General features: G+C 37.6%; 1 protein-coding gene across 1 annotated transcript in view; it reads right to left on the minus strand.

The window, feature by feature from the left end:
• Nucleotides 1-628: 628 nt before the first annotated feature.
• plcl1 (phospholipase C like 1) overlaps nucleotides 629-15,847 on the minus strand; it is a 110,415-nt gene continuing 95,196 nt past the window's right edge. Inside the window, exons 5-8 of the mRNA XM_073845926.1 lie at nucleotides 8,911-9,114; nucleotides 6,525-6,600; nucleotides 5,114-5,223; nucleotides 629-3,300 (exon numbers count right to left, since the gene is read on the minus strand). Coding sequence (XP_073702027.1) covers nucleotides 3,133-3,300; nucleotides 5,114-5,223; nucleotides 6,525-6,600; nucleotides 8,911-9,114 — 558 coding nt within the window. The 3' untranslated portion in view covers nucleotides 629-3,132. The remainder of the gene's footprint in view (nucleotides 3,301-5,113; nucleotides 5,224-6,524; nucleotides 6,601-8,910; nucleotides 9,115-15,847) is intronic.

Below are 15,847 nucleotides of genomic sequence, written 5' to 3' on the forward strand. Positions count from 1 at the left end.
ACCTGAGTTAAGTGCTTGCTTATACGCTTATAAAGTTCAAATACTTAAATACTTCTGTCCCACTTTTTATTAGGTGGCCTTAACTACTACACTTATTGTGTTCATACATGTTTTACATAAAATACCTATATGTAATTACATCTGTAATTAATTTCAGTAAACACATTTATTATTACACTGTTGACCCATCCCTTACACCTTAAAACCCCCTTAAACCTACTCATACCACCAAACCTGTCTCTAAGCTTACCTGTATCCCACCTCAATAGCAGAAAAAGTGTTTTGCACCACAAATACACTATACTTATTTTTTTTTTATGCTTGAAGCCACCTAATATAAAGTGGAACCTAATAAACAATTACAAAAGGCTTGACAGACAGGAGGTAACTCCTGTGGTAGCAACAGGCCTACAAGGCATCCTCTGATTTTAAAGACTGGAAACAACTCCATCTGCTGGCTAATTCGGATATTTTCGCCATGGTCATTACTGATAGCTACCGTTTCCCCACAAGCTTAATGTTAAGTGGACTATTAACAAACATACCCAAACACAAGTCATTAAATGCCTAAAGAGCTCCGGCAGTATTGATAAGACACAACAGTTACGGTTAACAGAAGAGACAGCAGTCAGTAAAAGATAGTTTTATTTAGTCTGGGGCACATCTGTGTTACATCAACTTGTTAATGTTATAAAATACAAACCATCATTTCAAAATAAAAGCAACAAAGCTTTGAAGTTTACTTTGTTTAACGCACGCTTGTCACCTTTAATAAATACTCTCCGTTTATACAAGGGCAACAACTGCTAACAAGAATGCGACAAAACAATATTTTAAACTATATTTTAATTTTTAAGAGTCAGAGGAAAGGCAGACACAACAAACGCACGGTAACCACACACGGGAAAGAAAAGCAGAAACGGCTGGATTAATGCTCCTCATTAAACTAGTCATTATGTTTAACGTCAAACAGCAGAGTAATATTGCACTGTCTGAGATGTTGACCACTACCTAATACTGCAGGAATCAATAGGCCGCTCCAAATGGATTGCTCTGTTTAGTTTAAAGTGCACCTCAATGGGGTTCATTTTGCTCGTCATCCACCCTTACGGACAGTGACACATCGAATTTGTATCCGATTGCTCGTAAGAGTAATTGTACCCGTCTAAAGTGAGACAACTCACTTCGCATGTCTGATTGGTCTCAAGAGCCATCTAAACTGGAACGGAAAGCTAATACTGTGAATGAGTATTCATTATTTAGATTTTGGCCCCTTTACAGGTATACAGATCCTCTGGGTTGCAGGTCCAGGGGCTGAAGGAACAAAGGGAATAACTATGTTTGTAGTTTATGTATAATTCTTCACTCTTTAGCAAACAACGTTTTTTTTAAGGAACACTTTAGGAATCAGTACACATTCAGTTCAGATGTGAACACGCACAAAAACTCGCTGGCCTTTAGTCAAAATTAAAAGCATAGGAAGAGAACAAGGGCACAGACAAAGGAAGAGAAAAGTAGTAGAGAACACTACAAAGTAAAGTTAAAAAGGAGACAAAACAGGACGTTTGTTTGTGTGGAAATGTTATGCCTTTTCTCACCCCATTCATTATCGATTGACACATCCTCACTGTTGTGAATATGCTCATTTGGTCTTCTAAAACAAAATGTCTGACATCAACCAACAGTCAGGTTTTCGTTTAAAAACAACTGCGCAACGATCAGGCATCAGATTGGTCACATTCAGAACACTGTACCACTAAAACATCTCACACACATTTACATTAGCACCCTTGCACACGTACGTTCACATACGCACACAGCGTACCAACACTTCTACGCGTCTACCATGAGAAAAATAATATATATCTATATAGTTTTTCAATCTCACATATCTAATATCTGTTACTCTGTTAACATGAAAAGAAAAGGTGCAAACTTCAAAAACTAGTCTATTGTAAGTGTCTTTGACGGCAGCGGACAAAATACTGCCAATGTTTTCCTCGTCTATCACAACACTGTCAAATGTTACACAATGAAAGTTGAAAAACAGTTTACAAGTTAGATATTTATCTACTTTAGTCTTCTCAGTGCTTAAAGCTGTTAGTTTTTTTTAATAATCGAACAACCGGCAGCAATTTTTGCCATGTTTAGTAGCATTTGTCTTGGTTGTGACACAAAAAAACATGATGATGGTCATGACTCAGTTTCTTATGAGAAGTCTTCATCCAATCAAACCAAGGAATGCGTGTTCAAAATAGTCACTTTTTATCTAAACTGTGGTTCTTTAGATTGTAACATTGTTTCAATCCCAGGTGCTGAACTCCATACGCAGTACATGGATATGTTGTGTAATCTGTACTTGTCATCCCAGCTCAGTTAACACTGTTAGGAGCACTAAGCAGTATTTTAACAAAGCCTTCTTGAGTTCATTCTGCATTGTTAATGAGCTGAAGACGATCCGTGTCACTGGTGAAGACGGAAGATGAGGATATGGTTCCCTATAACTGGAGAGGCACCAGTTATATCCCATACGCTTCAGATAGGGGCTTAGGGGCAGAAATGGTGTTGTCCTGCTGGTGGGCATCACCTGTCAATCAGTTTAAGTGACAGCAGAGAGCCCTGAAGATGATGCAGATCAACGTCAGATCCTCCAAAAGCATTTCTGAGATGTGTTTGTGCTAACCTGAGTAAACAAACCTCACACTTTGGTGGTTGAGTCATTAACTTGGGGAAAGACTAATGAGTCTTCTGTATTCAGAACTGTAACATTAGTTGCAGTTTTAGATTTGTATTTTTTTTTCTGCTTGAAAAACATTTCTAGCCTTTAGCTCGACACTAAAATATTGCAGGAACATTTTTCATTCCAGCAAAATCTACATTGTTGACATCAGTCATTTTATATCGCGGAGGAATTCGCGATTACGTCCTTCATTCAGTATGTCTTGATAAGAACATTCCTTATTTTGTCCTCAAATAACATCTGGTCAATGCTGTGCTAGAACAAGCACCCACATCAGTAAAGGACAAATGTCCCTACTAGCATCTGAGACACCTATACATCTGTCCAACATTCAACCATTCATTCACCTATGAATAAATGCTCTTCTCAGTGCCTACGTGTGTCTCTGGGGCTCAGATGCGACCGTTGCCGTGGCTGCTGCCGCGTCTGGAGGACGGGCCGTGAGGGGTGTAGTGACCGTCGGAGTTCAAGATCAGGCCGGACGCTTCACAGGCCAACGCCAGCTGCCTCAACGTATCCAAAGCATCTATCCTAGCACTGCGCAGGAGGTCACACTGACCCTAAAAAGAGAGAGAGACATGAATTATATGCATTGGGTTTGATATGAAATTATACATCAGTTAGCTCTGCTGCACAAATTTGATTTGCTGTTCCGGATAGCCTCACTGTGTCTGCCATGGGGATTTTTCAGACTCTTTATGCAGGTTATATTTTTAAACCAGCAGGTGGTGACCAAGTCCTGAAAAGTAAAGCCAAAATGTTTCAATCGCCCCCAGGTGGTTGGACCCAGTATAGGTCATAAACCCCACCCTTTCCATGTAACCTAATAGGAGGAGAGACAAACTTAATTAAATTACACTTCAAATATTTTTTTTCCAAAGATGCTTTCTGTCATTTTAGGCAGTTCTTATGCTTATGTATGTTAAAGTGTTTTACTAATAAGTTTGTTTTTAGTTGCTCTAAAAATGGGGTGTGGTGTCATAATTGTGATATTGTAATTGGGTCTGCGGGAATTTAAGCGAGACTTTGATACTGCGGTTCCACCTCACGATCACTACTGCACAGACTCGGGCTCCAAACGAATCGCAACCATGCAGAGTCAGGCTCCAAACAAATCACTACTGTGCAGACTCAGACTCCAAATGAATCACACCTATGCAGATTCGGCCCCCAAATAAATCACTTAGGCGCAGATTCAGGCTCAAAATAAATTACAAAGTCAGGCTCCAAACAAATTGGTACTGCGCAGACTCAAGACTCCAAATGAATCAGTACTGTGCAGATTCGGCCTCCCAAATAAATAATTTATGTGCAGATTCGGACTCAAAATAGATTACAAAGTCAAGCTCCAAACTAATCGCTCCTGCGCAGACTCAGACTCCAAACTAATCACTACTGTGCAGATTCAGCCCCCAAATAAATCAGTACTGTGCAGACTCTGGCTCTGGCAAATGACGCCATACTGAGATGTTCTGGCTTCACTTTTCTAAAGTGGACAGAAGTGGAGACGCGTCATCCATCTTTTTTTATAGTCTATGGTGGCGACAAGTGACTGTCTTTATGAGTGAATCATTGACTCACTGAGTCATTCATTCAGTCTGATATGATCAAATGCACTAATTCATTCAGGAACAAACATTGAGCCAGTCTTCATGAGTCAGTTACTGAATGATTCATTAAGCCAATAAACCACCCTATCTATTTCATAAATCTCATTATCATTGATTTTACTGTGAACAATTCATCTGTGTATACAATTTTTTTCTTACCTCAATTTTTAAAATGAAAATATAACTGAATAATCTGAATATAAACAAGTCCCTGCCATGCATTTTTCCTTTTCCAATAATCTGTTAAACTTGGGTGTACTTCACTGCAAAATGTATTTCAGAAAGAAGTCACAGCAGCAAACATTTGCCTGTTGGGAAACGATCATGTATACTAAAAGATTTTTAAACAAAGTGGACCTCAATGGGGAAAAACAAATTAAAGGACATAGAAGATTTATTGACTAAAGCTCTAAAAATGCAGCGACTATTAATAATAGCTAAACAAGAACACTTTGAAGAGAGCTTTTATGGTAATGTCTCTTGTTTATAGTCCCAAGTGTAAAGTAAATGCTGCTGCATAATCTTTTAACCCATAAACAGCATAAACATCAAATGAAAAACCGGCCAAACCCAGAGAAAGGACCTGCTCATTTAAAAAGTCCACCGCACACGCTGCATTTATAAGGTCAAACAGCTTACATTTGCGAGATCGCATTTCAGAAAACAGAAGCCCAACTCCCTTTCGTCTAAAAGCAGAGTGAAAACATTATCCAAAAATTCAAGGCTATTTGAGGGAGGGAAAAGAGAAGCTCACGCTATTTACCTTCAGCACAGTGATGTTCCAAGTGAAACTTTCCACAGCTTTACTTTGTTTACGCCCTTTCAGATTTTCCTTTTCTCCCAACCTGGGCAGGTCTTCATGAAACACCATTCCTAAGAGGACATAACAGAAAATGAAAACAAACACATAACATGTATCTTTTTTTCTGGCTTGCCATTTTTGGTGCAAACATGCTTCTGCAAGAACTGAGCTGTCAAATAATGGATGATATGTACTCATTCATCCTCTGGTTAGATATTATTGTGCTTCCCGTGATGAATCTTGGCATGGCCTCTGTAAGCTGCCCTTTCATTCTTAATCTCCTGTGTTGTCTGTACTCGCTTGCTCTCATTTCATCAATATACCCTCATAAGGACATTCAAACAGAGTCATTTGACCTAAGTGTCTCGGATGTGTGTAATTATGGGTAAAATATTTGTGTGAGAGATAACGAAGCTAGAAACAGACAGTGAGGATATTCTAGTACTTGTAGAAAATATTTAATTTCACAGTGTAACTGCTGTCTGCATGCTTCTTTTCCTTATACGTTAACCATTTTAATTTACTAATAGTTTTTTAGCATAAACACATTGAGGGTTTTTTTAATCAATGAATGCCAATTAGGGTGACACTTAAATAGATGAAATGGTTTTAAAAAACTGGGTCGCAAACAGTGATAAAAAGCACCATTTAAGTAAACATTTCCTACATTAAATATAAAAAGCAAGACAGAAAGCTCCATGCAGGCACTGTGAATGATTTATTTAAACGGTGAATCGTTTATTTACATAACACCACCAGAATGAAGAGTCTCACCAAAAAGAATCAGACTTCCCAAAGCTACATTCTTTGAATACTGCGTCAACTAACCTGGTTATAAAGCTGCTCATCCAATATCACATAACAGTGGTGTTATGCTACAAAAACAAATAGACTTTGGAAAAGTTTGTAGCTTGTTACTGGAAAAGCTACATAAACAGGATCATCGCTAGTGGGGTGAAAGATGTGTGATGTTTCCAGGGACCCTATGCGATAAACAATACCAATGACCTCAATACATTAGCAACAGCCCTGCCGTCAAACTACTAGAAAATGTAATTCATAGCATCACTAGTATAAGCACCTAATCAACACTGAATACTTTATAGACTTACATCATTTCAAAACAACTGTGAAGGTATTTTCAGCACCTTTCAGGATAAAAGGGAACGTTTTGAAGTGTTGATAGGGGACTGTGTGTGTTGTGGATAAATGCAAATTTGAGAAATCTGTGAATTGTTTCTCAAGATTTTTCACACATCCTCTGGGGCCTGAGTGAAACGTTGTGTCATTCTGAGTGAAACATTGTACGTTGGAAAGAAAATACAAAGATGATTCATCCTCCACTCATCTTCTCCCCCACACCTCTACTCACCTTCCTTTTGCACTTGTGCGATTCTCTCGTGCACTGCATCTGCATTTTCTATCAGCTGTTTGTTGGCGGAGATCATCTGAAGAAAGATTCAGAGAGACTCTTTTATGATTTTTTTAGAAAGAAATTAATACTTTCATTCAGCGAGGACACATAAAATGTATCAAACATGATAGTAAAGATATTTGCAATGTTTCAAATATATGATTTAAAAGGATTGCTACAAAGCATCTGGAAAAAAATGCAAGACCAGCACAATGGTTTTCAACCTTCAGTGCCTTGCAAAAGTATTCATGCTGTTTCATGTTTTGTTTTGTTTCTGCCTTTTACTTTTTTCCACATCAAGCTACACTCCATACATCATTATGACAAAGCATAAACAGAATGATCACAACTTTGTACATTTATTAAAAATAAAACCTCTGAAATAAGTACATTGTATAAGTATTGAACTGTATTTATTATATACTAAGTACTAACTTAGTACTTAGCTGAAGCATATTTGCAGCCTCAAGTCTTTTTGACGCAACAACATTTTCACATCAGCATTTGGCAATTATCTGCTATTCTTCTCCTCGCCTCTTTACCTCTCAAACTCTGTCATCTTGGATGGAGACTGGCAGACATTTTCAGGTTTCTCAAGAAATGTTTGATTGGGTTCAAGCCCTGGCTGTGGCTGGACCACTCAAGGATATTCACAGAGCTGACTATATGTTGGAGTGTTGCAGTGATGTTTGTCCTTCTGTAGGATTCACCTATCTCCACATATGATCATGGAGCTCAACTTGAGTGAACATCAGCTTCTCGGTCACCAGTCTAACCAAAGCCTTTCTCCATCAATTGCTTAGTTTAGCCAGGAGGCCAGCTCTAGGAAGAGTCCTGGTTGTTTCAAACTTCTTCCATTAAGGGTAACATGCTTCTGTAAACTTTCAATGTAGCAATTTTTTTTTCTGAACTCTTTCCCAGATGTGTGGCTTGATGCAATCGAGTTTCTGAGCTACAGTCATTTTTTTATTTTTTTTTCACCTCAGGGCTTGGTTTTTGAATTTGCCCAAGGTTATCTCTACTCAAAGTGTAGTAACATCTACTAGCAATATGAATGCTCCTGACCTAAATTTTAACTGCCCCAGTTTAGGGTGTGAATACTTATGTAATAGAATCATTCAAGCTTTTTATTTTTAATAATTTGCAAAGACGTTAAAAAAATGTTGTTTTTTGCTTTGCCATTCTAGTATATGGAGTGTAGATTGATGTAGAAAAAGTAGTAATTTAAAGTAGTTTAATATAAGGCAGCAACATAAAATGTGAAAAAAAAATTAAGGGGTATGAATATTTTCACAAGGCACTGTAGATAATATTAATAATAATAATAATAATAATAATAATAAATGTTTCTTGAGCACCAAATCAGCATATTAGAATGATTTCTGAACACAGGAGTAGTGGCGGCTAAAATGTAGATTTGCCATTACAGGAATAAATAATATTAAAAATATATTTAAGTAAACAGTCATTTTAAAATGTAATGATACTTCATAATATTGCTGTTTTACTGCATTTTTATCAAACAAATGCCGTCTCGGTGAGCATAACTGACTTTTTTCAAAAACTATTGAACGGTTTTGTACACTCAGAGTTAATGAATATGGCTCAAATGTGAACCCAAAAGGCAAACTTTGGGCTGTAGTGATCTCACGTGTCTCCTTAAGAATTTCAGAGGAGACAATGCTCCTATTTTTGCATTTAGTTCTCAATAATCAATACATTAATTGTATAGCTCTATACATTTACTGTATCTAAACTCATTTCTGACAAAAACAAAAAATACTAAAACAACACATCTGAGAACTCCATTATGAACTATAAAAAACTAATCTTTAAACAATACAATTCTGAGAAGACCCTTGCTGTCCTCTCTCACAGCGAGGATATTTATAAAATGTAGTCCTGCCAGTCTGACTCTCCCGGTCTCAAACACACAACAGGACCCAGAGGCAACCCACATGGAAAGACAGAGAATAAGGGAACCTACAACAGCAGAGGAGGACGATGGTGACTAAAGCCTTAGATGTCTTACTCACTCTGATGTGCCTGTTCTAACTCCCACACCCATACATGTGGGACAGCTAAAAAGACAAATGCCATTGTAATAGCATGTAATGTAATGTAATGAAGAGGATAGCTGACTGATATAGTATATCATATTGTTTATATTTGCAGCAGTAGCTTTGCTGAAATAATGGTTTTATCTACACATTAGTGATGCCTGAGAAATTTCACATAAACATAAAGTTAGCCTATTATAGTCTATGAAACGGAACCACCAACAGCCCAGGAATGGCAATGATGCGTGATATTAAAATAGCCTACATGAATGGGTGTCTCTTACCGTGTCATAACCATTTAGCAGTTTACGAGCGGCATCAGTCAAGTTGCCCACAGGTTCCAGGCACGGGTAACCTTCCTTCAGAGTGAGTGTGGCACTTGGGGCCCCATCTGGGCTCTGCAGCCTCGTGGCCAAGCTCTGGATGCACTGCTTCAGTGTGGCCATCGGGGGGAGCCCACACTGCTCTTTAAAAGCCACTGTGGCACTCTAAAGAAAGGGAAAGCGTAAACACACAGCCACACAGTTAGTTAATCTTTTTCCAATTCATTTTAAAATATATATTATATATAAAAATGTAATTATATGTAAATTTTATATTATAAAAATGTAATTTATTCCCATGATGGAAAAGCAGAATTTTCAGCAGCCATTACTCCAGTCTTCATTGTTACATGATCCTTCTAATATGCTGATTTAATGCACAAGAAATATTTTTTAATAAGCAGCACAACTGTTTTTAACATTGATAATGATTTGTGACAATATTTTTGTCGAATACTTTTTCAACATTATCAAATAGCATTATATACATGATACACTTTTGATCAGTTTTATGTTAAATGTAATAATTTCTTATAATATTCTTTAAAATAAAGGACCCAAAACTTTTGAAAGTATATGATCACAACTGCAAGATCTCTAAAAGAAAATGAAAGAGCTAAGAGTCTGAAAACTTGAATAATTGTGACATTTATATTGTTTGATACTGATTGTATTATGCAGAGCCATGAGGCAGAGCCAAAATAAGGTTTTCTTTCCTTTATACAGACAGATAAACCTGTGCAATTTAGCTTTCTGTGTTTGCATAACTGTCAAACGCCTCAGCTGATCACATTTCAGCTTTTTATCATACATCTCCCCTCATTACATTGTGGCAGATAGAGAGCCGGTTTCTATTTTCCACCTGACAGAATCACACACCCACTATCGTGATTAACAAAGCCATTTGGAGATGTATATGTGTGTTCAGAGGGCTTCATGTGGGTGATCAATCTGTATATCTGTTTATTTGTATTAGAAAAAACTCCATGCTGTGAATAAAGTGGACATTATTGTGGCTCAGATTAATCTAGAGGAAAATGGAATGAAAATGAAAGAATAAAAGAATAACGGACATTCACACTGTGTGAAAATGTGTGAATGTCATTGGATTAGATACAGTTGAGGTCAAAAGTTTACATACACTTTGCAAAATGCTAATTCTTTTACCAAAATAAGAGGGATCATACAAAATGCATGTTATATTTTATTTAGTACTGACCTGAATAAGATATTTCACATGAGACGTTTACATATAGTCCACAAGAGAAAATAGTAATTGAATTTATTAAAATGACCCTGTTCAGAAGATTACATGCAGTTAATTTTTAATACTGTGTTGTAACCTGAATGATCCACAGCTTTCTGATAGTTGCTCATGAGTTTCTTGTTTGGGAAAATCCTTCAGGTCCCACAAATTCTTTGGTTTTTCAGGATTTTTGTGCATTTGAACCCTTTCAAACAATGACTGTATGATTTTGAAATCCATCTTTTCATACTAAGGACAACTGAGCTCACTGATGCTCCAGATAGAAAAACCATGCATTAAGAGTCAGGGATAAAAACTTTTTTCTTATTTTGCCAAAATATCCATTTTTTTTTTTCCATTTAGTACTGCCTTTTAGAGGCTTCAGAAGACAAATAAGTTAAATTTACCCTGTTCTCCAAATTCAAGAAGTTTTCACCCCCGGCTCTTAGCATCCACAATGCTGAAAATACACAAAACTGCTGAAAAAGGTGGGACCTGAATGATTTTTCTGATGAACAGCGGCCAGTTTAACTGTTTAGGACAAACAAGGGACTCATGAACAACTCTGACTATTTAAAAAAAAAAAAACAGCTGAGGATCGTTCAGGTAACAACACAGTATTTAGAATCAAGTTATGTAAATTTTGAACAGGGTCATTTTTAAAAATCCAACTATTATTTTCTCATTTGGGCTATATGTAAACATCTTTTATGTGAAATATCTTATTCAGGTCAGTACTAAATAAAAAAACAACATGCATTTTGTATGATCCCTCTTATTTTGGGATAAGGTGTATGTAAACTTTTGACCTAACTGTAAGAAAATATCAAATCAAGTGACTTTTAATTCAAAGAAAGAAAAGTTTGCCTCTGGGCTAAATATATCACACAAACAAGTCTGATATGTTTTGAACAATAAACAAGAAATATACACCTGTGGTGTGTGAGGTAACAGATTCACAATTCTACTAAAAATGAACATTGGACCAGATGGTTAACAGTAACTGCAAAGATAAAACTAAAGCAATGGTTCAAATAGTTTTTGGGGCCACTGTCTGGTTTTGTGTCTGGTTTATCTCTGAGATCAGCAGGTTTTGTGAACACAGTAATTATGAATGCAGCGACTCTTCCTTAACACACAACACACTGCGGTGGCAACTGATGCTGGCCTTGTCACCTGACCCCACAGATACTCTACCCTCCATCCCTCCTCCCCTTACCATCACCCATAAATCATACCTGAGTCTAGGTCAGCAGAACGGTTGTGTTTTTGCTTGCTTTAATTTCTAGGGCTTGCTTGAAATTTCAGATCAACACACTGCTAGAAATGTGTGTTTACATCACTTACTTGCGTTAAATCCCAGAAACTGCAAGTGAACTGAGCTTTGCTTTCACAAAGGACGGCCATACTCCACTGTGGCGGTGTCTGGTTTTTACATGTTCAGAACTGAGACTTGCACTTTCACATCAGCTCTATCAGCTGATTATTTAAAGGATCACAATCTGTCAGTAACTCTGTCTCTAAGGATTGCTACAAGTAGTGAGATCACAAATCTTCAAGTGAGTGGATTTAGAATGTGATGCTATTACTTGTGTACACTGTGAGTCAAGCAAATGTTTCATGAAAAGCAAACAAACATATTCATCCACCTAATGTCTAACTATAATATATCTGTTTTCAGTGTCTGGCATGGCCATGTTATTAGTGAACAGACATATTTACAAACAACACCAATTATCTGCACAACCCACTGAACAGCACTAATAGCACTGACACAAAGCTTAACTTTATTGTTTTGTTCACTATTTTCAAACCATTACGTTTAAAAAGCTCTGACTGGGAAACCCAGTCATCAATCTAGATGGACCAGTGCTACACTGACACTAATGTGGCCTCATTCAATCACAAATTCATTCATTTATAAAGCAGCACATTAGCAAAACATTACAATTCAGTCATTAATTGCTCACCCTCATGTTGTTCCAAGACCTTCGTTCATCTTCGGAATACAAATTAAGATATTTTTGATCAAATCGGAGAGCTTTCTGACCCTGCATAGACAGCAACACAACTGACATGTTCAAGGCAGAGAAAGGTAGTAAAGACATTGTTAATATAGTCCATGCAGGGCTCGCAAAATTTCAAAATCTCTGGTAGCCCTTCGGGCAGGTACTCTTCAGATTTTGGTAGCCCGAAAATTTATTTAACAAGCCCAAATAAAAAAAAGACAATTTTCTTTTTAAATATAGAAAATCAAATAGGAGTCTAAATGTCAATCAAAAATGTTTTCAATACACAAATATAAACAAATATCAAGGAAGGAATTTTATTTCACTATTTAGTTTATCTGCAGAATTTTAAAATATCAATTTAAGGCAATTTCTTTATTTTGAAGAGCTGCACAAGTAAAATGAACACAGTATGAGTGGGGTTGGACAATGTACAATATAATATTCAGTCATAAAATGATTTATAATTCAGATACAGGTTCACACATTAAGTTAGCCTGGCTAACGCCAGACCACGTTATGACTTCGTCATGATTCAAGGTCTGGGAACCACATGTTCATTTTCTCGTATTTGAGGCGTGGTTTACGAATGCCCAGAGCCGTTTATTGGGCACTACGAATGTCTATCAAATGCGCCTGTGCGTAGCTCATAGCCAATCGTTTCAATCATACCGGATGACGTATACAGAGCGATGGTTTAACGCCAAAAGTTGCTCTTTTTTTTCAAAATAAACTTGCGTTCTAAACTACTTAGAACACTATCTAAGGGGCCATTCACATGTCGCGTCTTTTGCGCACTAAAGTTCGTTATTTCAAATGTAGACGCGCGGTATGCGCGCGCATAATGGAAGCGACGCGGTTGCGACGCGCTCGCGTTTTCCATGCGCAAGCTACAGAGCGGTTTGGAAAGGAGAAAGCGACGCGCCTAGCGTTTTCCACGCATGTTTAGGCGCGACATGTGAACGGCTGCATCGAATGATAACTTGCTGCCATGCTGGATCCATAGTTATAAACAAACTGCTTCGGTGAGTCGCGACGCATAGAAGGCGTCATCGTCTTGCTGCTCCCTCCCCGTTCTGTGATTGGTTCCCTATCTGAGGTGAAAATTTGGTCCATGGTTTCCATGCTACCTTCCAGCGTGAATAAAATCGCACTGCGCGGAAGGCAGCATGGGGACACCCAGGCTAACATTAAGTATATAATTTATTATATTTATTCAAAACATAAATATTACTGTCTTAATTGTTTATATTTTTAGAAGGCACATTAACTTCTTTCACATTAACTCTCTGTCACGAGGGGGCGCTTTTTTTTTTTTTTAGGAGTGCTGAAATATTACGGTTTCCCTAGTAACGGCTGTATACAAAGCAGCATTAACGCAGTTTTATCAGGCATGAAATGAAAATACCGACGATACGTTTCTGAGGACAGTCGGTTCCCTTCAGATACATTCATATAAAGACATCCGTGTGGCGTTTTGACTTTGAAACGTGCAGTACGTATATTTTTATTCAATGACATCAAAAGGCAATGAAGTTTAATCCAGCCCTATCGCGATTCTCGTCTTTCCGTCATCAACTGTAAGACCCCTTAATATTATTATTAAGATTTTTCTTTTACTATTTAAAATATTTAAAACTTTTAATGGCCTTAAATTTGATACAACTAAATTGAGGAGTTTTTAAGGACCTCAGAAGCCCTGTACTTTATGATAGCCCGTCGGCCAGTCCGGTCAAACATTTTGGTAGCCCGACTTGAAAACACAATAGCCCTGCCATGTAACATCAGTGGTTCAACCATAATGTTACAAAGCTACAAGAATACTTTTTGTGTGCCAAGTAGTGTTGTCAAAAGTAACGACTTCAGTATGAGTCAGTACTGAAACTTTAAAAACATCCATTTCCCGCTAACATTTGAGCACTGTAAGCTGATTCTTAAATATCGCTGATTGGCTATTGTGTGCATGTGCTCAACATATATGACTGTGATTGCAATGATCAGCGATTCACACTCTTCACCAAGCGATCACACAGAAGCACACAGCAGGTTTAAAAGTGGGTTTTAATAACAACTTTATTCAAGGATTTCTTCTCTTCTATGTCAGTCTTCGACGCACATTCACAAGAGTGAACATTTCTTAGGATGCTGCATTGTTTATATGACGTTACACACTGCAACGTCTTTTTAAAAACTTTTAAATTTATGTTCTTTTAATTCAGCTAGGAGGTCATGCTGTGACGTATCGATCTGCAGTTGGTCACACAGTTTCACATGATGCAAATTTTCAGGCCAGAGTTTACCAAACTATCCTGCATTTGCATGCGTATGAATGAAAGTCAATGGAATAAAAACTGCTTGTAAAAAAAGGTGCAATGCATCCAGGTTTTACATTAGAATGGCAGCTCCTGCGTCAGTAAGCACCACAAACAAGTGACGTGGTATTCTCGAGAATGCACGTTGAAAACTGACACAGAAGAGAAGAAATTGTTAAATAAAGTTGCTATTTTTGTTTTCTTTGCACTCAAAAAGTATTACCGTAGCTCGATAAAATTACAGTTGAACCGCTGATGTCACATGGACTATTTTAACAATGTCCTTACTACCTTTCTGGGCCTTGAACGAGTCAGTTGCATTGCTGTCTATGCAGGGTCAGAAAGCTCTCGGATTTTATCAACAATATCTTAATTTGTGATGAACGAAGGTCTTAAGGAGAGTTCAAAGTATTTCAAAGTACATGTAACCAAAACTTAAGATTTAAACCAAAGATGAAAACCAAAGAGCTCATTTGGGCTTCTGTGTTGACCAAAAGTGATGTGCTGTATGTATGGTGTGAAAAAGTGTTGACCCCCTTAATGATTTTTTTATTTTTTGCATGTTTGTCACACTTTAATGTTTCAGATCATCAAACTAATTGAAATATGAATCAAAGATAACACAAGTAAACACAACATGCAGTTTTTAAATGAAGGGGGAAAAAATCCAAACCCATATGGCCCTGTGTAAAAAATTGTTTGACCCCCCCCCCTTGTTAAAACATAACTGCAGTTTAATCACACCTAAGTTCAGTTTCTCTAGCCACACCCAGGCCTGATTACTGCCACACCTGTTCGCAATCAAGAAATCACTTAAATAGGACCTGCCTGACAAAGTGAAGTAGACCAAAAGATCCTCAAAAGCTACACGTCATGTTGAGATCCAAAGAAATTCAGGAACAAATGAGAAAGAAAGTAATTGAGATCTATCAGTCTGGAAAAGGTTATAAAGCCATTTCTAAAGCTTTGGGACTCCAGCGAACCACAGTGAGAGCCATTATCCACAAATGGCGAAAATATGGAACAGTGGTGAACCTTCCTAGGAGTGGCCGGCCAACCAAAATTACCCCAAGAGCGCAGCAACGACTCATCCAAGAGGTCACAAAAAAGACCCCACAACATCATCTAAAGAACTGCAGGCATCTCTTGCCTCAGTTAAGGTCAGTGTTCATGACTCCACCATAAGAAAGAGACTGGGCAAAAATGGCCTGCATGGCAGAGTTCCAAGACAAAAACCGCTGCTGAGCAAAAAGAACATAAAGGCTCGTCTCAGTTTTGCCAGAACACATCTTCACATCTTAATGATCCCCAAGACTTTTGGGAAAATACTC

The sequence above is a fragment of the Garra rufa genome, chromosome 8 (assembly GCF_049309525.1).
Source record: "Garra rufa chromosome 8, GarRuf1.0, whole genome shotgun sequence".
NCBI classification, from domain to species: Eukaryota; Metazoa; Chordata; class Actinopteri; order Cypriniformes; family Cyprinidae; genus Garra; species Garra rufa.